Source organism: Haemorhous mexicanus, chromosome 2 (assembly GCF_027477595.1).
Source record: "Haemorhous mexicanus isolate bHaeMex1 chromosome 2, bHaeMex1.pri, whole genome shotgun sequence".
NCBI classification, from domain to species: Eukaryota; Metazoa; Chordata; class Aves; order Passeriformes; family Fringillidae; genus Haemorhous; species Haemorhous mexicanus.
In genome coordinates, this window is record NC_082342.1 from 34,689,095 (window position 1) to 34,713,081 (window position 23,987).

The window sequence follows — 23,987 nt, forward strand, 5'->3', positions numbered from 1 at the left end:
GGGACTTTCAGGAGTGCCAAGTTGTGAGTGCTGAATTCCTTTACTTGCCAAGGGAAAGAAATATTTACATTCCCAAGGCATTTCTTTGAATATGCTACATGCTGTTTTGCAAACTTTGTTCATAACCTTCAGCCATTCAGTTTTGCTCCTGCTGAAATTAATGGTGATTATCCTTTTGACTTCATTTGGAATAAGAGAGCATTTATCAATTACTAATTGAGCTACCAATTGGCATGACACTCCTGCTGGGTTCAGAGCTATCCTCAGAAGTGGATACTCCTGTTGAAGTAGACACTAACTCCCTTAGCATCAGTGCTGCTGCTTACTTTGCTTTTTATTGCTTTTTCCTTGCTGCTTTTTATTTTTGGTGTAAGCTTTGCAGTTGGCCTTGGAAGTGATTTCTTTCTTCTTTGGGCAGAGCAGAGATGCACTCTGGGGCATCAATGAAAGGGTTTACACAGTCACACAAGCTTTCTCACAGGGATTCCTGCCAAAGCATCTTTAAAATATGCTGGAAGTATACAATAGCAAAGGTGAGATGTCTGCCTGGATGTTGTGTAGGATCTGAGAACTGAAACCTCTGAAAGCATTGGATCCCGTTTTTTTTGGGTTTTTTTTAACATGAACTGTTTGAGGTTTTTTAATAGTTCCACTAGACATCTTTAGAATCTGTCCAAAGTGGTGGTCTCTGTGCTTTGATACTTTATTGATGCCTGGATTTCTTTTTGGAATGAGAGATTTTTAGCCTGATGTCATGGAACTGGAAGACGAGCCAACATTGTGTGCCAGCTCCCCTAGTCATGCACAGCATCACTGTGGACCTGGAGAGCACTAATTCCCTGAACACCACCACACAAAAATTCTCAGACAAGCAGGATCCAACATGGGGCTGAGATGCTTTTGCCATTCTTTCCACCAACGTTCAGTAATGTTTGCAGCCCCTTTATTAGGTCATGTACCCCAAAAGAAGGAGCAAGTGAGTCTGGGTCACGGAAATTGACTGCATGTAGCAAAGCTCTGTGGTGAAGTGTCCTTGGAATGCCTTGGAGCTGTGCATGCCTTCCCCGAGCTTCAGTGAGGCAGTGTGTGGAGAACCTTTCAGAGACACTCAGGCTTGGTCAATCAAATATAACATCTTCTCTTAAAGAGAGACAAGTGGCTGTTCTGCTAAGGACTAAATGAAATCATGAGGCATTTTGCTCAACACCTTCCAAACCTTGGTCCTCAGGAGCTTATTGATGAGTTTGTAGGATTTTGTGAGTCAGGTACAAGTAAGTCCACATCTGCTTTACATTTGGTCATTCAGATGGGGCCCTTATATTCCAGAAACTTGAGAAAGCCACAGATCAGAGAAATTTGGTAACTGGTTGAGATTGTATATTTGAATGTTGTAGTAACTGTTTGGTCCCTGAAAGACCTAATACCTGCTCACAACGAAACCTGTGGGGTGAACTGGGCATTTCTGGGGCACATGGGGCTGTAAAGTTTCATTTATTCATGGTCATCACCGAGAGGGTTTATCTGTGGATGTTTGCTGAACAGGAACATTGCTTTGAGTGGTGCCAGGTGAAATTATCGGTTAAGTGGGAGTTGTGCACTGTTCCTCTGAGGAATCAGCTGGTATGGTCTGGCAGCACTGCTTCTTCAAGGAACAGGTAGAAGGAGCAGTGGAGGATGGAACCCTGTAAAGTGAAAAACAAATAGGAAACTGGGGGGGTGGGGTGGCTTACCCCTTGGCAAAAGTTTAAATTCTATCAAAAATACCTGGTTTTGGGATTATAAGTAGGGAGGAAGGGAGGGATTTCTTTACAGATTTTTGTGTTTTGTTCCTGGCACCTTCCCAACTACTGTATATTGAGAGCAGAGATGTGTGAGGCAGATGAGTGGGAATGGCTGAAACTGGATGGATAAAGAGTGAGGTTAAAAAATGTATAAAGTTTGTTTCCAAGAAGCAAGAGCTGAGCACCAGCAGTTCCCTCAGAGAAGTGAACATCCAGACGAAGGAGAAAATCCAGGAGAGGGTTATACAAAAATCTAAGAATGAATGCATTTTGTTCATGACATATATAGCAGCTGGACTTCCAAGACTAAAAATGTCAGGCTCCCATTTCAGTTATTCCTTCTTTTCACTATTTGCTCTTCTCTGTCTCTGTTTTGTGTTTTGTTTTGTTTTTTTTTTACCTGTGCTTCGTGTAGTTTCTCTGTGGCTATGCATCCAGCACATTTGGCCAGTCGCCCACACCCACACCAAAGGTAAACTGAATACATGAGTTCCTCTTTTGTATACTCACCTCTCCTTGGCAAGGATTGTGCTTTACTCCTGTTGGTTTATTCCTCTTCCTGCACTATCTATAGATGATCCATTTCAAGTGACCAATGTGTGGGAGAGCATTCTTACAGCTTGTTGAATAGGTACAGGGGTATGACTGTGTCACTTAATTCTAGGACTCAACTCAGAAGAGCTTTGTAATGATGGGAATTTGATCAGAACCAGGCTCAGCCAAGGTTTTGAGGATTTTTTCCTGATATTTGAATCATTCTAAATAACTTCAGATGGATCATCTGGGATTTGGCTGTTGTTTACCATGGTGCCACCATTGGCTTCGCTGGGGCACTATTCCTCCAACCAACTACAAATCTCACCCTGATTTACACTTTTTGAGGAAAGACAGCCCAAAGAGCCCTGGATTGCATTTCTGGGTTGTTTGGAAGTGCTATTATTTTTGGAGGTGGAGGGTTAGTTCTTGTTCAGGGGAGACCTCAGATCCAAGCCTTCAAAGACAAGATAATAAGAAATTTTGTCATGATCATCAAAACAGGCTTTTGGAGCCTCTTCTAGGTCTTTTATGTTGCATCTTATCTGCTGACTGGTTCTGATAACTTCCCAAAACTTGCTTGCTAGTTATTTGGCCATAAGGTAGCATATTGTGTGCTAAAGATTTTATGATATAACCATTGTGACTCTGCTTACATTTCCTCAGCCCCTTGATAACCAGAGGATTAGCCTACTTTTCAAAATTCAGCTCTTTGCATGGGGCTGAATTTCATCCCTTTTTACTTCTGCAGTATCTTGGATGTTTGGATTTGGAATTCCAATGAGGAGGATCTGACCCAAAATGACTGAAAGCCATTATTTCCAGAGGTGGACTCCTTCCCCTCTGTATCATGGTTAAAATTGTTTCAATTGGAACATATCACTGGGCCTTGCTCTAGAGTTGTAGCAAAAAGAATAGTCTTTCCTGAGTTAGGATATGAGAGAGCTGGAGAGGGCCTTGAGTGATGGGACAAGAGGAATGGCTTTGAACTGAAAAAGAAAATGTTTAGTTGAGGTATTAGGAAGAATTTCTTTCCTGTGAGGGTGGTGAGGCACTGGCTCAGGTTGCCCAGAGAAGCTGTGGCTGCCCCATCCCTGGAAGTGTTCAAAGCCAGGTTGGATGGGGCTTTGAGCAACCTGGTCTAATGGAAGGTGTCCCTGCCCGTGGCACTGGGGTTGGAACTAAATGAACTTTAAGATCCCTTCAGACCCAAACCATTAGTAATTCTGTAATTCTATGGTGGGATTAAATCCAGGAGACAAATGTGCCAAATCTCTCAGAAACATTTAGACCAGTTTTTTCTTCTGAAGATGTCAACCAGTGATACAGGGAAATGGAGTTTTGTTGTTGTCATAGTTGATCTTACAACTAAACTTTGTATTTTGTAGGTTTTCTAATGAATAATAATTGTTCATATTTGTTAGACACTGAGGTAAAGGTGGAACAGCCAAGATAAAAACAATTTTTCATATATATATATATATATATATATATATATATATATATATATATATATGCATCTCAATAAGCTTGTAGTTCAAAACAGTGATACTTGGCACTGTTATGCAGCTCATGTCACCATTGCCTTGGAAGGCACTTTCCAGACTGCACAGCCTTTAGGAGAAAGACTCTCTTCACTATATGACACTGCAAAATGAGGTGGCCTCAGCTTTCAGTGGTCATCATATAAAAATATAACAAAGAAAAAGCATCATTTTGCCCAGAAACTGCATGTCACATTGGCATGTCTCAAATTAGTGACCTGGTAATCCTAAAGAGATGGGAGGATGGTCCATTGTCCAGAACTTTTCCCCAGAGTATTGCTGGTGGCACATGCTTCCCTCTCCTTCCTTAGCTCTCCCCAAGTATTTCATCCTTCTGCATTTCCACTGAGGCAGGCTGTTGTCTCCTGATGGTGTTTCTGCTGCACCAGCAGCCTTGTCCTTCAAGGAGGAGAAGGTGCAAAGAGACAGAAGGAATAACCTCTACCATTTTTGGATCAGTGACATTTCTCCTTGTAGTTGCCATTCTCCTTGCCTTTTGTCTTGGTGTTACTGCAAACAGCCATGTGTGTGTTTGCACTCCCAAAGTTCAGACTGGCTTGAGATGGCAGATGGAAGTGGAATTGAAGCATGTCTGGATGTCATGCTGGTCTGCACATCATTCTAAACTCTCTTCTGCATGCTCTTTCTCTGTAAATCACATAATTCTCTTCTTTTTCTTATTTTGCTCTTCTGTTTTTGAGTATTTTCCTCCTTTGATGTTGAGTACAGGCTGAGTGCTGCAGTCTGGGGTACAGCGCCTGTGAATCCTGCTCATCCTTCCCCATTTTACACAGGTGTCATCCTCCCTTCTACTGGGCTTTGTATGAACACAACTGAAGAGAGTCTGAGTCCCAAAGATGTTACAGTCTCGGAGTTTGAAAGCTAGGAAGTGTCTAGCCAGGGAAAAGCAGAATGTATCAGCCCTTTCTCCATCAGGCTATGGGGACTGGGTCTGGTTTTAGCTTAAAAAATTCTTCTCCCCTGCAGTAAATCCTGTATTTTCAGTGCCTTGCTAGCCTGTGTTGAGAGGCTGCTCCACCCTTTTTTTGAAGTCATTTTGTTGAAGGGTCATTTTGTTGAAGTAAGGGAAGAGGTGTGATTCTCTCCAAGCTGGTGTTGGGGTGAGGCAGAAGGAACCACAATTACTTGAGTGGTGTCACCCATCCCTGAAGGATGAAGCTGATGCAAAACACTTATTTATTGTATGTTTGAGAGCCCAAAAAGTGCCCATAGGGGTGGTGCCCACCACTGAGAGGGGTCTGTGCACAAATGTCAGGCCCCAAAATGTCATCCCTGAATGGGATGATGTGGTCTTTACAGGGGGAGCCCAGACTGCTCTGACTATTTGGACAGGAAGACAAGCTGCTCTCTGGTCACTGTCCCTTCCTTCCAACCCACCCAGCAAAAAGCCCTCAGATCTAAGGATGGAGATGGCACCACTGCTTTTTGCCAGATCTGGATGCATGCAGGAAAGAAATGCAAGGCACCAGCAAGCTGGAGAGGCATTTCTTGCTGTCTGGGAGCAAACCACTCGTGCATTCCCTTGCAGACCCTTGTACTAAGTTTTGCTCCCTTCCTAACACCATGGCTTAAAAATGATCTCTCCCAGCCAAGCCCAAACTGACTAAAATTTGGCTAACATGCAATTGTTTCAGGCTGCCAGCCCTGCTCCTGCATCTGTTGCTGCTTCCAACCCCTGTGGCTATCCTTCCCCACCTCTCAGAGGTTACCTCATATGCATAATTAGCAATGTGATAAGAAAACATCCATCAAAGCCTTTCAAACCCTGATACTTGCTGAAACAGCCTTTTCCTCAGAAGACCTGCAACAAAATATGATCATCAGACTCTGCAGTGCTCTGCAGGTAGCAGCTGTATCCATTAACTACTCTAGATTTGTTAGCAGTTTGTGCTTCTGGGGAGGACTTTGCTGGGAGAGATTGCTGGTAGCCCCCCATGCTGTTCTTGGCAAGCAGGCCAGGTTTTTGTGGTGTTTGCATGAGCTGGGTTTTCTCCTGTTGGAATTCCATGATGGCTTTGTGTTTGTCTTGTTGGGTTTGTCTCAACATCAGATCCAACCTGAGCTGTGTAAATTCCCTGTTTGTGGCAAAGGGGTTGGACTAGAGGGAATTTATAATCCATTCTGATCCAAACTATTCTGTGATTCTATGGAATTCCTCAGTTTTGAGGGGTGGGAATGTTAAAGGTTATTACTGGTATATGACGAAGCACATGTAAAGATTTTAGCAGAAGCAGGAATAAACAGGAATGTGCCAATAAACACTGCAAAACATGGCAGCAAGGCCAGTGCAGATGAGGATTTTGTGACTCCACACGTGGCTTGACCACCTGCAAATAAGAGGATATTTGAAGGAAAAAATGCATTAAAATCCTGCTGGAATTCTCCCTTTGGGAATTCCCTGGCCATCAGGTCATGTCACAGGTCGTGTTAATACTCAGACTGTTTTTAATTACGAGGGAGTTACCTCCTGGTGCCCAACTCTTCCTCCAGCATTACCTGCTGCCCCACAAAGGCTCCCTGAAAACCAGATCCCACTAGACACACAGCACCACTGTGACTGATGTGTAATGAGGTCAGGTAATAGTGTCTGGCACATGAAACAAGCTAGGGACTTGATTTGGAGGTGGTTAAACAAGGTTTTCCCAGAGCAGGGAGAAGGGACTATTAAGGGAAATATATACAGTCTCATTTCAAAACGCCTGCCCCAAAATAGAGATTGGATTATTAATTTGACCAGGGGAGCTAAACCAAGAAAAATACATCAAATCATCCTGATTCACCATAAATACTCACCTCATCTAGTCTAGTTAATATTCTTTTCCAAAAGCAACTAGAATCTGTGGTAGTTCAGGCTGAGGAATCTCAGCGGAAGTTTCTGGAACTGTTGCAGAGTCACCCTGCAGCAAGCATTCTCCTGGATAATTTTTTACCCTAAATGAGTCTCTGGTTCTTGTTCCAGGGAGCAGGAGGAGCCCTGCCTGACACAAGGAACCATGACAGAGGATTTGGCATGCCCATGCTGCAATGCATGGGGACAGGGAAGCCCACACTGCTCCTGAGAGCATCCCCGGGCAGGTGCACTGCCCCAACCTGTAATACTGAGAATTTTGGTGGTACAGAAGAGGCTATTTGGTCTTAAGGGCAGATCTCCCTCATGACTCTGCACAGGGAAGATGGGTTTTCCAGTCACACAGGGAGGTTCGAGCAGGAGAAATTAAATCGTGGCACTTTTCCTGCCTGCACAGAGCCATAAGGAGTAGGAGCCCAGCCATTGCAAGTTCACAGGCTCTGCCCTTCCCCTCTCCTGCCACAACTTTTCAGCCACCTCTGGCCCCACTCCCCCTCCAGCCCCGGCTGTTGCAGGAGGTTCCTGGGGACGCGGCCCGAGGGGAAAGGCAGTGTTATCCTTTCATTTCCTGAGCGCGCTGCTGTGCTGCGGTTTTGCAGGGAGCGGAGACGAGGAAGCGCTCGCCGACGCTCAGCAGCCAGTTCAAGCGCTCGCTGGAGCTGTTGATGAGGACTCTCAGCGTGTGCCAGCCCTTTTTTGTCCGCTGCATTAAGCCCAATGAGTACAAGAAGCCCATGGTAAGTCCTGATTTTCTCTCCTGGTTGCTTTTTGTATGGGACTGACCGTGGGGTCATTCTGCCCTGCAGTTACCGCCAAAACTCCTTTGGACATCAGTGGAGTCAGGATTGAGCCTGCATGCATGGAAAACCAACCCACAGCCTGCTGTGCAAGCAACAGAGTCACAAAAGGATTGGCAAAATCAGGCGCTTGCTTTGCAGTCCAACAGCACCCCAAAACTTTTTGCAAGGGGTAGCTCCTGATCCTGCCTTCCTTCCCAAGGACAGTCTCAAGGAATTCACCCTGCAGCCCCTTATCCTATAGGAAATGCCTCTCCATTTCCATAGGGGGTAGGCTCCTTCCTGCCAGAGACTTCAGCTGAGCCATGGCTTTAGTTCTGTGGCAGAGTTCAGTGCTTTCTAAAAACCATCTTCCCGTGGGTGTTTTCCTAAAAATCTTTGCTCACACTGGATCTCCCTTATTTTAAATCCTGTTTGATGATTTCCACTGCCTATTTTTTTTTTTCTTCACCGATTACAAAAGCATGGTTCTAAAAGCAGAGGAAAAAAAGAGGCCAAGTAGCACAGAGGAAATGTGAGAGGAGTTACCTTGCTCCAGTTCACAGTGATTTGCTTCAAAAGCAATGAACATTATGGGGGCAAACTTTTGGGAGCAAATAAGAAGGAAGGAGAGGGCTCTCAACCCCCCTGACCACTAAGTGCTCATGGAAGGGACTCCGAGTTTTGCAGCAGAAGTCCAGGTGATAAGGTGGGTGCTGCACACCCTGATCCCACTCCCCACACCTTGCAGGATCAGACACTGATGCTGTGAGCAATCACTGTTTCCTGCTCACCAAACTTAATTGTGGTACTGCTTGGAAAGGAAGAGCTTTACTTAATAAATAATCTAGCCAGGGCTGGAGCTTTATCTAAAGTCGGTGTCTGTTAGCAAAGCTCAGTTGAGTGTAAAAAAGCATAAAATCCTGAATTTCATGGCTCTTATGTACAAGCAGTGTTTGTTTGAAACTTATTTTTGCTGTTCAGAGAACCTAATATGATGCAGAGTGAAAAGTTTGGTGGGTCTCTGAGATCATTTTACTGTGCTCTTATCCTGGTTTTGGTGAGAGTAAAAACCTGTTAGCCTGTAAATGGAATATTTTGGGGTAAATATTTAACAATATGTCTGATGTGTGATTATCATCTCAGCAGAGATTAGAACAAGACCTTCTTTTTGGACATAGGTGATGTTGAGAAATAGGTGTACATGCTGAACTGGTATTAGCAAATCATTCTATATGCCCTGATTCTGAGCTGTTTTTACGCCTGGATGTCTGGAATTCAGTCTGGTGTTTTGACTTCTGCATAGGAAGTCTGTATTTTAGCAGGTCTTGCAAGTGCTAAGCCAGAAGTCTCTGTTCAATCTATTTGTCTAAAAAACATTCAGTGGGACAGGAAAACAGTTTCAAGTTTGAAATAATTAAACAAAGAGAAATTAATCTCCCCATGAAAGAAATAAGTGGGTGAGCTAACACTGAATCAGAGACTGCAGTGTGATATGAAATGTGATTTCTTGCTAAATTTAATTTTGACCTTGATTTAATAATCCAAAGGAAAAGGAATCCCAGATAAAGGCACACAGAGCTGTGCAGGGTGACTGCAAAAGAGAACATTGTCTGAGAGATCATTTTCTGTCCCTGCCTTTGAATGAAAACGTACTGATAGTGATAGGAAATGGCATAGTGGAAGTGAAAGGTCATGGAAAGTCCTGACTGTTTGTTACTTTATGTTATTCTAAAACTTTTACTTCCTTCTGAAATGTGCTTTAGGGGGGAAAAATATTGTTTGTATCGGGATGCTGGCTGGAGTTCTCTGGGTCCGTATATCATCCCATGCTGCTGCTTCTGAGTATTGTTCTGGTTAGTCCAAGAGAAAGGCGTGGGATGAATTAGATAACAAAACCATGCAAAGAAAATCAAAACTGTCTCCAGCAGTTTGTGCCTCATCAGGCCCACGTGAAGGAGAGCATAGTTGCCCATAAGCGCAATGAACTAGCCCTAAAAGATTTGCACTCAAACCCCAGTGTCCTGTGACCTCCCCAGCTGTTTGATCGGGAGCTGTGCGTCCGTCAGCTGAGGTACTCAGGGATGATGGAGACCATCCGCATCCGCCGGGCTGGGTACCCCATCCGCTACACCTTCGTGGAGTTCGTGGACCGCTACCGGGTGCTCATGCCTGGGGTGAAGCCAGCCTACAAGCAGGTGAGAATCCTCCTTCACACGTAGCAAGTGCTCTCTGCTGGGCAATCTCCAGAGAAATTTATGGGCTGTGCCTCCTCTCCAAAATAAATTATGTAGCATTTGATCCCCAGGTGTCACAGTGGTGCTCTGGGCTTTCCAAGTGAGGAAGAATGGTTACAGGGCTGGCAGGGATAGGTACCATATTCAGGCTGTCCATCTCACTCATCTTAAACAAAGTGACAGTAAAGCCATAAGAACCTCATTAGCAGAAAGCTGCAGGATTTGGGACCAGAAAAGTTTTACACTGGGCCTGGGAGGAGAAATGGGTGAGTCTGGTCCTGGTGAATCCCAACTCCTTCTCTGTCAGGGTGACCTGCGTGGGACCTGCCAGCGCATTGCTGAAGCAGTGCTGGGGAAGGATGATGACTGGCAGATTGGCAAGACAAAGATATTTCTAAAGGTGGGTGGTTCTCCACATTCCCTCTTGGGATCCATCTTGGATCCTTGCCTCTGGAGCTGTCTCCTACCATTTCCTTTCCATCACAAGACATGACCCTTTTCCATGGTCTCTGGGCTGGCATGTCAGTGGGTAGAGCCTGGCTTAAGGCAGAACATTTGGGGTTGGTTTAGGAGCAGCAGGCAGGAGGAAGTCCTGACACAGTGCCAGCACTGATGCATTCTCAAATCCATACCGACACAAAAGTGGTCACATCCAGTGCACAGCCTTTTCCCTCCTGGGCTGAGTGGTTCAGCTTCCTCTCCTGCCTTCACCTGAAAGGCACAGCAGCAGGAGGGATGCCCATGCAGAGCCCTGCAGAGAGAGGGACATGAGCACAACAGGCTCATTTTGCTTTCTGCAGATCCTTGTGCAACCCATGTGCCTACAGTCTCCTTTTCTCAATCAGTCCAGCTGATGCAGAGCAGTCCAACACTGCAGGTCCCCTGCAGGCCCTTACACACTCATCTTTCCTTACAAACCGATTCCTGTGCTGTTCTGGGAAGGTGAGGCTTCTCTTGTGCAAAAATCACAATGTTAAACCCTGACTGCTTGCACCTAAATTCATCCCCAAATCCCACTGCCAGACCAAACACCCCCATCTCTTCCCCAGAACTTGTTGGCACTTGTTGCTCTTTCCAGAGCCTGTTATCAAGATTTCACAGCTGTCAGGGCAGGAAACAGAGAAACTGGGAGGCCCTGAGGGGCCGCGGGAGGTCAGCAAAGCAGGAAACATGTGGAACTGCCTCTGCTGCACGCAGTGTGGCATGGCTCAGCTTGCCATGACTGGGAAAGAAAGCTGCATCACACACAACATGGGAGGAGTCAGAATAAAGCTTGGATTGGTGCATCTGAAAGCCTCAGGGCAAAGGAAATTCAGTGTTTTGAGGAGCTTTGTTTTCCTTAGGTAAGGGATGCATTGCAGTCTTGGCTGGAAGAAGTGATGGGACCCAGGTAGCCTGGAGTTTGTTTGCAAACCTCTCCAGCACTCCTAGGAGCTGTTCCCATGGCTGAGAGCACTAGGAGGGAGCTCTGCGGGGAAGGGCAGTGTAATATGGCTGTTTTCAGACTGTGAAGTATTTGCATTTGCAGCTTCTGGATGACCTGGTTCATTTGGGAATGAAGACTATAAATCACTATGGTTTATGTTACGACTTCCCCAGTGAGCAGGTGGGGTAATACTTGGGATGTAAAATGACCCCAGAGTTTATTTTGGACAACTATCTTGTGGAGGGGTCTTGTACCACCCATTCTGGCCACATATCAGGCTTGAGACATTGGTGTTGTGTTGCTTCCTCCCACAGGACCACCACGACATGCTGCTGGAGATTGAGAGAGACAAAGCCATCACTGACAAAGTCATCCTCATCCAGAAGGTGGTCCGTGGGTATAAAGACAGGTAGGCATGAGCCCATGGCCAAATGGGAGGTGGGCTATGTGGGATGCTTCATCCAGCAAGTGGGTCCTGGAGGCTACATCACTTCTCTGGTGCCCAGATGACCAGAGGGGACCCCTGATGTGCTGGCACTCAGGTGCAGCAAGTACTGGAGGAAAACAGCAGAGGAAACCTGAGGATAACTGTGTTATCTGCCTCAGACCTGCACAGAATAGGACCTTCTGTCCCTGTTCAGTGCCATCTTCAGGGGATGTTTGCTGTGACAGTGCAGCAGTGGGCTCTGAGCCAGCTGAAGGCCACGCTGAGACTCCAATGTATGGAGATTCCCACAAGACTGCAGTGGGAACACTGGGTCAGCTACTGCTACTAAAGTTGCTCTCCCCAAAGCCCAAAGGATTCAGAACTCTTCCCTTTGCAAGCCAGTTTCAAGACATGGGAAGAGGACTGGTAGCTCATGGCACCATTGTGGATGAAAAGGGGGAGCCACAGACAAGGACAAGCTTCAGCTGCAGAGGAGGAACAGTTCTTGGGGTTTTTTGCTCTTTGATTGTCCAAGCCACGGCTGTCACTCAGGTTGTGCTTTACAGAAAGGCCACATCCTAAATAACATCAATCTTTCACACACTGATTGTAGTGAGACAAGACCCCCAAGGCCTCCCAACACAATTGTTGTCTGCAGGTAGGATCAGATCAGGCTGAGAAGGACTGGAGGAGCAGATAGGGATAGCAGCGTGGTGTTGGTGAGGTTTGCTCTCAGTCATTTGGGTGGGATTCAATCCATTTTCAGGTGCTAGAATGAAATGGGAAGGACACGTAGGGAAGAGGTTTAAGACACATAGGGAAGAGGTTTTAGGTGTGAGAAGATGATGCTAGGCTGGGATTCCTATCATCTCCTCTTCTTTCCATTCCCAAAATGTGGCATAATCTCCCTGCAGAGACCTCTCAGAGAGAGTGCTTACAAATGTTTTTATGAAAGCAAGGAAAGCTGGGGAAGGAGATGTTTTCAAGCCAAAAATGTGGTGTTTATTCCACCTGGTCCCTCAGGTTCAAATCTCCAAGAAATAAGGCCCAGGAGATGATGATAACTTGTGGCGAAACCACAGAGGCAAATGATTGAAATGCTTTTGCAGGTCCAATTTCCTGAAAGTGAGAAATTCAGTCCTGATGATTCAGAGATACTGGCGTGGGCATAACTGCAGGAAGAACTATGGTGCTGTAAGTACAGGGGTGCTTCCTCGCACCTCTGCCTTCCTGCCTCTCTAACCTGGGACATACATAAGGGTTTCCTGGTTCAAAACGTCCCACTGAATGTCAGAAGTGGTGAGGTTGGCTTTTATCAGCTGGAGTGATGAATGGAAGTTTGCTCTTTTGCTTTGTCATCTCATGGAAGAGGCCACCTTCTAGCTGTCCTCTCTCCTGTGGCTTACACGTCCATTGCACCAACTGGTCATTTGGGGTTTTGTAAGTCTTCCTCTAGTTTCCAGGTGACTGAAAACTCAAGAGCAGCTTCCTCTAAAAAATGGACTCCATCTCCATGTGGGACCATATTTGAGTTTCTCACCCTCCCAGTCCATAGTCCTCTTCTCTCCCTGTTCCAATTGGTTTTGACCCAACAGCAAGATCTTTTGTAAAGTGTGTTAAGGTCTAAAGTATCTCAGTATAATCCTTCAAGCCTGCAACTTGATAGAAATAACCACTTTGAGGCTGGCTCGGATGCTGCCTCCTGCCATCAAACAGAACCTTGACTGTCAGGCAGGAGTTTTGCAGATGCTGAACCTCCATAGGAGCAGCCCTCATTCCTTGTGGCTGCCTTGGGATGGCCAACCAGACATCCTGAGGCCTCTCAAAGGCTCAGTGGGGAAGAAACTGTGTTTGTCCTTCCTGGGCTTTGAATCAATGCAGCAGCCAGATGGCTTCATTTCTCCACCTTCTTGGAGAACCTCCCTCCAGAAGGTTTGCTGTCATGGGGACTGATTTCAGTGGCCCTTATTTACAGCCGTGCAAGCAGGAGATTAGCAGTGGAAATCTGCTTAGGGTGGGCGAGCCCCTGGCTGGCGGGGCGGTCTCATCCTGCTCCCTCTTGCAGATGCGGATTGGCTTCCTGAGGCTGCAGGCCCTGTACCGATCCCGCAAGCTCCACAAGCAGTACCACATGGCTCGCCGGCGGATCATCGAGTTCCAGGCACGGTGCCGGGGCTACCTGGTCCGCAGGGCTTTCCGCCACCGCCTCTGGGCTGTCCTCACCGTGCAGGCCTACGCCCGCGGCATGATCGCCCGACGGCTCTACAAGCGCCTCCGGGGGGAGGTAAGTGCCGAGGAGGAGGAGACGGGAGAAAGACATGCTTCTGCATCGTGTGCTCCTTAGATCCAGTTTTACTGGGGAAAAAATCATTCCAAAAGTAATTAGATGCCTATTCAGAAAGGCTCTTGTGTTTATTCCCACAGTATTATCGACGCCTGGAAGCAGAGAAACTTCGGCTGGCAGAAGAAGAACGACTTCGAAAGGAGATGAGTGCCAAGAAAGCCAAAGAAGAAGCAGAAAAGAAACACCAAGTACATGGGGACTGATCTCTTTGTGGGGTTCTCTCTGTTCTCCAGGAACTAGTTTTGCTCCTTTGAGGGGCAGTGACAAAAATACCTAAGGGATTTCTGCCCTGCTTGAGTGGTTTGTATTTAATTCTCCAAAATACTCTGTGCTCTATTAGTTTGAGTCTACTCCAGAATTTCTGATTTGCTGCACAGGAATGCCAGAGATTATAGTTATTATTCACTTTTGCTATTGTATAAAGGGGGAACTGGGACGCTCTGTGTGTGTGTGGACATGCAGAGCTGTTGTATAAAGGAAAAAAATTAGGTCAGTGAGAGTTTCTGTGCATGGACCAACACCCCTAAACAGGCACTAAGGAATGGGGAAAATGCATTGCTTTGTCCTTCTGCAGTTGGGAAGCTGATACATGGACATATCATTGATTTGTTCCAAGTTATGATACGGGTGTAGTGCCCTAAGCATGAGGCAGTCTACCTCCCTAATCCATGCCCTGTGGAATTTACTGCCAGCTCTTTGGAAGGAGCAGTTCAGTCATTGCACTTCTCCTTTTGCAGGTACGCCTGGCCCAGCTGGCACGGGAAGATGCAGAGAGAGAAGTAAAAGAGAAGGAGGAAGCACGTCGAAAGAAAGAGCTCTTAGAAAAAATGGAGAGAGCTCGCAATGAGCCAGTGAATGACTCAGAAATGGTGGACAAAATGTTTGGATTCCTGGGGACAACTTCCTCCCTTCCTGGCCAGGAGGGACAGGCACCCAATGGCTTTGAGGTACAGGAGTTGTACAGGAGCCTGGCTATCACATGACAGGCGTTAGCAAAACATTAATAGATCACGAAAGAGTACAGTAATAAAAAAGTGGGTCTCTGAAGGCTTCCTTCAAGGTCAGGCTCTCCTGTGTGACCCCAGAGGGTTATTGTGCTGTGGCTAGAGATGGGCAGGCATCCTGGCTGCTTTCCCTGGGACTACCAAATGGAGGAGAGCAGTATCACTATAAGGTCATCAAGGACTTGCAGCCTTTGAGTTCTTCCCTTTTAGGTTCATCACAGGGCGTGGCATTTAGCTTTTAGACATCCTTTCCCCATGCTATGAGTGGGGCCATGCTTATTGCTCCTTCTACTGCTCTGGGGACATTCCTGGGCACAGGCATGTCCTTCGAAGCTTGGGCTTTGCATGGGCTCTAGTGCTATATTCCATGATTTTCCTCCAGCTGATTTTTCCTTTTGGGGTGGGAATCAGACTGGCAAAAAAGTCAGGCCCAAAGGGAAATGGTAGTTTGATATCCTAAGCCATGCTGAATGTCTGACATTTCCTTCCACAAAAGGATCTTGAGCAAGTCCAGAAGGAGCTGGAGGAAGAGGATTTGGATGCAGCATTGCCTCTCCCTGAGGAGGAGGAAGAAGACCTCTCAGAGTACAAATTTGCCAAGTTTGCTGCCACGTATTTCCAGGGCACAACAACACATACGTACATCCGTCGGCCCCTCAAGCAGCCTCTCTTGTACCATGAAGATGAAGGAGACCAGTTGGTGAGGCAGGGGATGAAAAACCTGGAGCAGGGCTGGGTGGGTTGGAGCAAGCCTGGGTAACCCTCCAGCCAAAGGGCACCAGGAGTTTCCATTTTGGGATACACTTATCTGCTGCACGTGTCCATGGCCACTGTCCCACCAGTATGCTTTGAGTGCTGGTAAGACAGGGAATATCAGAGGGATGGAGCATTAGAGAGGAGGGTCCCTCTCTGTACCTTGGTGTTAAGACAATGAGGTGCTCTGGGCTCAGGGCATGGACAGTGGAAATTGTTGCTTCAGTACCACTTGTAAAGATTCTAGGGAGCTGTAAAAGTTGCTTGTTGTCTTGTTGTAATCGCCAGTGCAGAACTAGAAGAGAACTGCTTGTCCCATAGCCAGCAGTACACGAGCAGGAATGGATTCAACCTGCATGCCTATAATGCATATTACATTATCCACGAGCTTGCCCTCACTGTTTCTCTTCTTCCCATCTGCAGTTGGTTAGGAGCTGCCAGTCCCTGCCCCTTGGTAAGGTTGGCATCTCCTGTCAAGCAGAAAACCCCTTGTAAGGTTCACAAACACAGTCATGGTGGCATGAACACAGAGCCACACAGAATGTGTGGTCCCAGCCAGCAGCTTGCCCACCATTCAGAGAGGATGTGTGCTGCAGGCTGTTACATGGGGCGCAGGGAATACAGGGAAGTCCTGCAGATGTACAGAGAGACCACAGTGGGGATCCTGATGGATTCACCCTCTCCACTGCCCGGGTGTGAGCTAACAGGCTGTAATTTTCCTTTCAAATAGGCGGCCCTTGCTGTTTGGATCACTATCCTGCGTTTCATGGGAGACCTCCCTGAGCCGAAATACCACACAGCCATGAGTGATGGTGGTGAGAAGATACCAGTAATGACAAAAATCTATGAGACTCTTGGGAAGAAGACCTATAAGAAAGAGCTGCAGGCTCTGCAGGGAGAAGGAGAGGTAACTGCTGTGGCTGTAAAAGAGGTGTTGTTATTATTAGGTGTTGGATATTGTAATGTGTTGGAAAGAAACAACTTGTGGGGTTTGCTGCAGGCAATCAGTTTGTTGATTTTATTTGCACTTACGCTGTGCAGGGAGAATTGCCTGTGATCCTGTCCCTTCCTCACAGGGAGAACTGAATGTGCACCAACTGAATGCTCCCCAGTGAAGGAGGTGCCCTGATATCTCTCATGGGACTTTGATCTCTCTCCTCCACCCTGCAGGGCTAAAGTACAGGGGGGGATGCAATGTCCTATGTTTCTTATTTGGGGATTTCCTTTTGATCTGCCCTGAGTCAGAAGAGACTAAATTAAAAATGTGCCCTTAATCTTGGAGCAAAAAGTAATTAGTTACCAGGAGATTAAGCTGTGGAAATAAAATTTTTAAAAAAAACAAATCCCTATTGCATCCTGAGTGCCTTCTGGATGTCACTGGAGGACTTCATCTTAGTGTCCTTCCCAGACAAAACATTATTCTGGATAAATCAATGTCCACAATGCTGATACATTTTCTGCTTTATTCAACAGGATGAGATATAATCTGCTATTGGCATCTTCTGGATGCCACTATTTAATTTTCAAGAAGTTTTCTTGACAAATCTCTGTAGTATTTGCAGAGGTAAATTAACAAATTTTCTTGTTCTTAAAAGGACGATACCATTCAATGCTTGTAGTGAATTACCTGATGAGAGTAGCCTCAGGATCATAATTCTGTAAAAATATGCACCAAGAATCACCTTTCGTTCCTTCTTCCCATAATTTCCTCCTTGTTTATTACAAAAAGTTGTATTTTGGCCAACTGAGATACCAGGTAGCGCGGAAGAGAAGGAAATTTAAGCTGTCCTTTTTCTCTGTGGTTACATCATCTCTTCACAGTACAAAAAGGTGCCTGAGCAAAATGATATGCAAATCCAGGTTTACAGCACCAGCTCATGTTTATAATGGATATAAACCATCAGAGCCACAGGACTCAAAGTGTTGTTTGGGTATGAAATCATGGTCTTTTCAAAGCCGTTTAAATGGGTAGAGGTTAACTGGATCCAAAAGTTTGCCATAAAAGCAGAAAGCCAGCAAGTAATATGATGAGATACAGTCAGTGCCTGGAGCTGTCCCACATCAAAGGTGTCCTTCTGGGAAACCTGACAGTGCACAGGGTTGGTTAAAAGTTATTAAACCACAGTGGGTGGACTACCTGTCCATGAATCCCTGGCTAGATGACTTCCAGTAAAAACCTGCTGTGCAAATGGCTTGTCTCAGAGAGTGGTCTTGCTCATCCCATTTCCACTGTCATACAGCAGAACTGGGCGGACCTGGACTCAGCACAAATCAGCCATGTATTCAACGTGCAGGTTTTCATATGTTCCCAATATATAATTTTGATCTGAGGGATACGTACTGGTTAGAGAGTATCTACAAAATTCAGAGCCTGCCCTGGGTTTTCCAGGGGGTTCAGGAATATGGGTCCAGACTTCTGGTTCCCACCAGCCTCTGACACATCTCACTCTCTGCTCAGGATTAATGGTCTTTTGCAGGAGCCTAGAGGAGGCAGAGAGGGCACTTGTTCAGCACTTGCATCTCACCACTTTGCATCCCCTCCTCTTGCTTTGCAGAGTACTCATGTTGATGGGCACAAGAAGAACAGTGTGCGGCACAAACTGGTCTCCTTAACACTCAAGAAGAAATCCAAACTGACGGAGGAGGTGAGGGGAGCCGCTTGGCCGCCTGGCAGCACAAGTGCCGTTGGATTGTCTGCAGCCCTCTCTGACTCTCTTCTGCTTTTCCCTAGACAACATAGAACCAGCCCTCCTCTGGGTTTGGCGCTACCTGTCTCTCTGCCTGAAAGATTTAAGGAGTGTTTAAGGGGAAAGGTTGGCTTCCCGTGTCTCCTTGAGTCATTCTGCACCTCGCGCCGGCCTCCCCTCGGCTCCTGTTCTCCATCCATCCAGCACCTTCCCTCCCCTCTTTCACAGCCCTCCATCCAGCTGCCGATACCTCTCACCACTCTGTGATGGTCTGATTGTTATCCCTGCTTTTAGTTGCCTGCCCGTAGATAGCAGAGGTGGGGTCTCCAACAGCACTTTGCTCCAGTCCAGTGCCAGGGACAAAACTCCCCATGGGAGCTGTTACCCCAGGCTGAGAGCTTTTGAGAAGTGCTCCCTCAATAGAGTGAGGAATGATAAATCTTTCAAGTGGGGGTGATGGAAACAATTGATAGACTGCCCATTTCCAGAGCAGGCACCACCTTACCTGGCTACAGCTGCTTGAGAGCATGAAGATTGCTCTGTGAGATATTCCCTTAGGGGTCTGTGGGGACAAACAGGGCCCAGTCCAGCTCACCCTAATTGGCTCTGAAGATGCTCTAGGAATGTCCATCTCTCTAAATGGAGATGGGGTTGACTAGCTGAGACAGTGAGCTGCTGGGCAGACAAATGCCATCCTTGTTTTCGCAAACAGCACCATGCTTATGCAGTTTCAGCTGCACCATTAGCGTGGGGAATGGATCCATTTTGCCAGTGAAAACATTGATGATTATTTTGATATTATTAGATTAAAGGGACGAGTCCTCCTTGACAATTAGATGGTTTATTCCAGAGACTCTTGGTGGCCCTCTCCCAGCAGCAGGACCAGCTCAGAGCTGGGAGGGTCATTGGGTGCCATTGGTCAAGGGGGTGCCATTGTAGAAACCCTGGGAAAGGACCAAGCAGGTGGAAGTGTGACTAGACAGGACCATTTTTAATTTCACCCATACATGATTAAAGCCAACACAGTCAAACCCTCCCATTCCCTTTAAAATCCTAGATCAAAGAACTTCTGAGAGCCCTCCTGGCTGGTGGAGGGTCCTCTCTGGGGAGCACCACACACTTGGGATGGGGGTGGGGGGGCACACAGTAACTGGCTGTCCTGAAAGAGAGCAATATGTTTGGTTGGCAGGTGACAAAGAGACTTCATGATGGTGAGTCTACGCTGCAGGGTAATAGCATGCTCGAAGATCGACCCACTTCCAACCTGGAGAAGCTCCATTTCATTATTGGTAATGGCATCCTCAGGCCAGCCTTAAGGTTAGACATCAAAACAAAGGCATGAAAATGCCATTCTTTCCATTCCTTCTTCCTTGAGCTTTTCTTGAGCTATTCAAACAAGTTTGATATTATCTGCAGCTTTACAAAGCTCTCATTTAATTATTTTTATGGTTATGTTGTATAATGCAGACTAGGCTGGATCATGTTCCTTACTGCCTGTGTCAGGCCCAGTGGAAAGACCATGCAAACAGATTCAAACGTTTTTGAAAGTCCTAATGATACTGGATTGTTCTTTTAAATGCCCACTCTTGTTCCTCACTATTCTGTTTTCCATTTGACTATTGTATGTCTTTTGTTTGTGTGAATATTTTTAATGGTCTTCTAATGAAAAACTCAAACTCATTTCAGCTGCTAAATGAAGCATTCAAAAATTGGAAAGTGTCAAACGAAGGGCACTTGCTCATCTCTGGTTTGGCCAATTTATGCGTTTATGTTTATTAATAGAAATTAGTGTTAAACAATTCCTCTTTTTTATTGTTTAACTTTTAATTATTTTTTATTTCTATTGTAGAGATGAAATCTACTGTCAAATCTGCAAGCAGCTGACTCAGAACCCATCCAAAAGCAGCCATGCTAGGGGTTGGATACTGATGTCCCTTTGTGTGGGATGTTTTGCTCCTTCTGAGAAGTTTGTGAAGGTAAATTGTAGATGACATTTGTCTAATGAATTATCTACCAATACATTTTCTTTTCTGCTCATGGGACCAGCTTTTCTCTTGGGTTTCACAGTAGAGGGAATCCCAGTCTTTGCCAGAAATGAAGATGACAGAGTTCCTAAAGTAATTGTTCATGATCCCAAGTTCAGTGTCTAATGTCAATCAGATGAGTCACTCCTGAGAAGTGAGTGTCTCTTTCCTGTGACTCTAAAGGCATGTAGACAACCAAATTAGCTAATGTCTCCTGCATGTAGATGTGTGAAGATGTGATTAAGTGACTTCTGGTAGGAAGTTTGTGTGTGGGAGCCTGCAAGTGGAATTCACACAACCAGAATAGCCCACAATTCTCCTCTGTTTCTTTTATGCAAAGGTCAGTGCATTCAGCATTTACTGGATTTGACAGTATGACCTCAGGCACCTACTGTATCATAACTGGCAAGGTAGAGCACAGCCAATTACAAATACAAATTAATACCAAAAAAATGCACATAGAAAGGGAAGGATTTAATTTACATGGAAGTACATTTGCAAAGGTGCAATCTGAATGATGCTATGTTCCCCATCACGCATCATATTGAGAAATCCAATTCCAAACAGCCACATGAGATGACATGTAACCCATCTTCAGCAGCGCTGTGGATCAGCAGGACTGAAGTCAGTGGGGGATGCCAAGTGGCTGACACTTTAGAAAATCAGGTTGTTCTTAAGGATTTTTTCTCTTTCCTGGGCAAAGTTCTGTTGCTTAGATTTGAACAGTCTGCTTTCCAAATTGGGTATAGAGTCATGGAATTGTTTGGGTTGGAAAAGACATCTAAGATCAAGTCCAACCACTGCCAATCCAACACTGCCAAGCCTGCCACTGAAGCATGTCCACAGATGCCATATCTGCATTTTCTTTAATACTTCCAGGGATGGTGATTCCACCACTTCCCTGGACAATTTGTTCCAGTGCCTGACTGGAAATAAAGATGTTCCATTAATTTCCACAGATATCAGATTAGGTACTGGGTGTTCAGCACTGAAAGAGCTGAAGCCAAGAATAGAAATGCCTCCTTCATTCCCAGGCCTTGTCAGCGTGAAATCTAATAAAGAAGATAAATCACTGGCAAAGTCACAGAAAATTAAATTACGTGTGGAAATGAGATCTGAGAAGTATGGCACAGGAAGTTGTGTTGGCTTAAATCATTAATAATAGAAGATTACTTTAGGATAGTGAAGCACTTGTCAGAAATAATTTATAAGTAGTTCTGGCGACTCAGACATAGAATTGTACAACCACCGGATCATAGAATCACAGAAGCATAGAATGGTCTGGGTTGGAAGGGATCTTTATAAGTCATCTAGTTAAACCCTGCTGCCAGGAGGGCGTTCCTTCCACTAGATCAGATTGCTCTGAGTTCCATTCAGCCTGACCAGGGATGAGGCAGACATAATTTTTCTGGGCAACCTGTTCCAGTGCCTTACCCCACCCTCATAGGAAATAATTTCTTCCTTATGCCCAATCTAAACCTGCCCTCTTTTGATTTAAAGCAACTTCCCCTTGTTCTGTCATTCCATGCCCTTATCAAAAGTCCCTCTCCAGCTCTCTTGTAGCCCCTCTAAGTTTGGAAGGTGCTCTAAAGTCTCCCTGGAGCCTTCTCTTCTCCAGGCTGAGCAACCCCAACTCTCTCAACCTGTCTCTATAGCAGAGGTGCTCCAGCCCTCTGAGTGTCTTAGCAGCCTCCTCCAGACTTGCTCCAACAGCTCAACATCTTTCTTGTGTTGGGAGCCCCAGAGCTGGATGCAGCACTCCAGGTGGGATCTGGTTAGGGCAGAGCAGGAGGCAGAAGCTCTTCCCTCGCCCTGCTGCCCACACTGCTGGTGATGCAGCCCAGGACATGTTTGACTTTCTGAGCTGTGAGTGCTACTGATGGGTCATGTTGAACTTCTTGTCCATGATACCCTCAAGTCCTTCTCCCCAGGTTTAGTCTCAATCCATTCTCTGCCCAGCCTGCATTTGTGTTTGGGATTGCCCCAGCCCAGGAGCAGGAAATTGCTCTTGTCCTTGTTGAACTTCATGTGGTTCATGCAGGCCCAACTCTTAGACACGTCCAAGTCCCTCTCGATGGCATCCATTTCCTTCTATGATTCTGTCATTCAAAAAAATCAGTTAGAACTGAACATTTTGAGAAGGATTTCACTGATAATGAGGCAGATCTTCAATATGTATTCCAGCTACCAGATATTCAAGTTATGCTTTGGATCCCATTAGACACTTTATCGCATCGTGTGTTAAATATGAGCCAAGGCACATTAGCACTCCTGTTCTTTGCACCTTTCTTTCAACCAACAGTGCATCTAGGTGTTTAGGTTCAGTTGCAAGGAAGTAGGAACATGAAAAAATATTAATTGCATAGTTCATTATTAGCAATAGCATAACCAAAACTACACTTTCACATTGCATTGACCATTTATGATCATTTGCAGCGGCTCTCATCCCTATAATCTGGCTGTGTTACGTAGGTACTTCATAGTGTCTCTGTAAGTTAGGATTAACAGAGATATCTGTCTCTCTGGCCATGTTATTTATGGCTGACAGTCTTATAAAGCAGTCTGTGTTTCTGAAGGAATAGCTGCGCGTCATCATGCAGAGAACTCTGTCTTTTACAAAGTCAGAAAAATGTGGTTTACAGGTTTATTAGTCTTTGCTAACATTTTGGCCAAGATGTTTGTATAATATTTTTGAGTGTGTTATCTTTCATATTGTGGAAATCACTGGATTTAATTTTCTCTACAATTAATGTGGTTATATTTTTAACATCCACTGAAGTGGATGTTAAATTCTGGTTTAGGCCAAAATGCTATTTGATATCTGATTAAGGAGATATCTGTTTAATGTCACTGTGAAAGATCTTTTGTGCTGTTAGTTCTGAGTAGCATTCACTTACAATCCCCTGGAATCATTACTTACACATATTTTTCATTTGCTCCCATCTTTTTGTCCAACATTCAATAACATTTTATAACACATCTTTAAAATACAAAGATAGAAATCACTGGCAGCAATAGCAGGAACAGAATAGCTTCTGCTCTGGCTTCAATCAAAGGTCTATCTGGTCTGGTATCTTATCTCCTCTGAGGCCAGAAATGCACAGTAGAAGAACAAGGCAGGGGTGCAGACTGTCCTACCGTCTCTCAGCTTCCAGGGATGTGATGCAGCAACATCTGAGCTGGAGTGGTATCCCTGTCATTAGTCACAGAGGGCTTTTCTCCGACAAAACATTACTTTTTGCAAATGCTTGGCCTCTTAAGCCAAAGGTCTAAACAATGCGTTCCCTACTGCCAACAGTATTTAAGGAACTTCATCAACGGAGGCCCCCCAGGTTATGCTCCCTATTGTGAAGAGAGGCTGAGGCGGACGTTTGCCAACGGGACAAGGACACAGCCACCCAGCTGGCTGGAGCTGCAGGTATGATCCCTTCCATGTCCTCCCCAGGGAACTGGAGCTTAAGGTTTAAGCCTTCCACTGTCACAAGAACCACATCTCTGTCAGGACAGACTGTGGGACAGCAGAATGCCTATTTCTGTCAACAATTTTCATGAAATTCCAACATATTGCATTCCCTCTGCAT

General features: G+C 45.6%; 1 protein-coding gene across 1 annotated transcript in view; it reads left to right on the top strand.

The window, feature by feature from the left end:
- The window catches only part of MYO7A (myosin VIIA), a 62,677-nt gene that overhangs the window by 21,507 nt on the left and 17,183 nt on the right, over window positions 1-23,987 (top strand). The window contains exons 15-28 of the mRNA XM_059840295.1: window positions 7,328-7,465; window positions 9,544-9,702; window positions 10,049-10,141; window positions 11,482-11,576; window positions 12,704-12,788; window positions 13,660-13,878; window positions 14,019-14,126; window positions 14,676-14,885; window positions 15,439-15,642; window positions 16,426-16,602; window positions 18,251-18,340; window positions 19,572-19,699; window positions 20,232-20,358; window positions 23,705-23,824. Of these exons, the coding sequence (XP_059696278.1) occupies window positions 7,328-7,465; window positions 9,544-9,702; window positions 10,049-10,141; window positions 11,482-11,576; window positions 12,704-12,788; window positions 13,660-13,878; window positions 14,019-14,126; window positions 14,676-14,885; window positions 15,439-15,642; window positions 16,426-16,602; window positions 18,251-18,340; window positions 19,572-19,699; window positions 20,232-20,358; window positions 23,705-23,824 (1,953 nt within the window). The remainder of the gene's footprint in view (window positions 1-7,327; window positions 7,466-9,543; window positions 9,703-10,048; window positions 10,142-11,481; window positions 11,577-12,703; window positions 12,789-13,659; window positions 13,879-14,018; window positions 14,127-14,675; window positions 14,886-15,438; window positions 15,643-16,425; window positions 16,603-18,250; window positions 18,341-19,571; window positions 19,700-20,231; window positions 20,359-23,704; window positions 23,825-23,987) is intronic.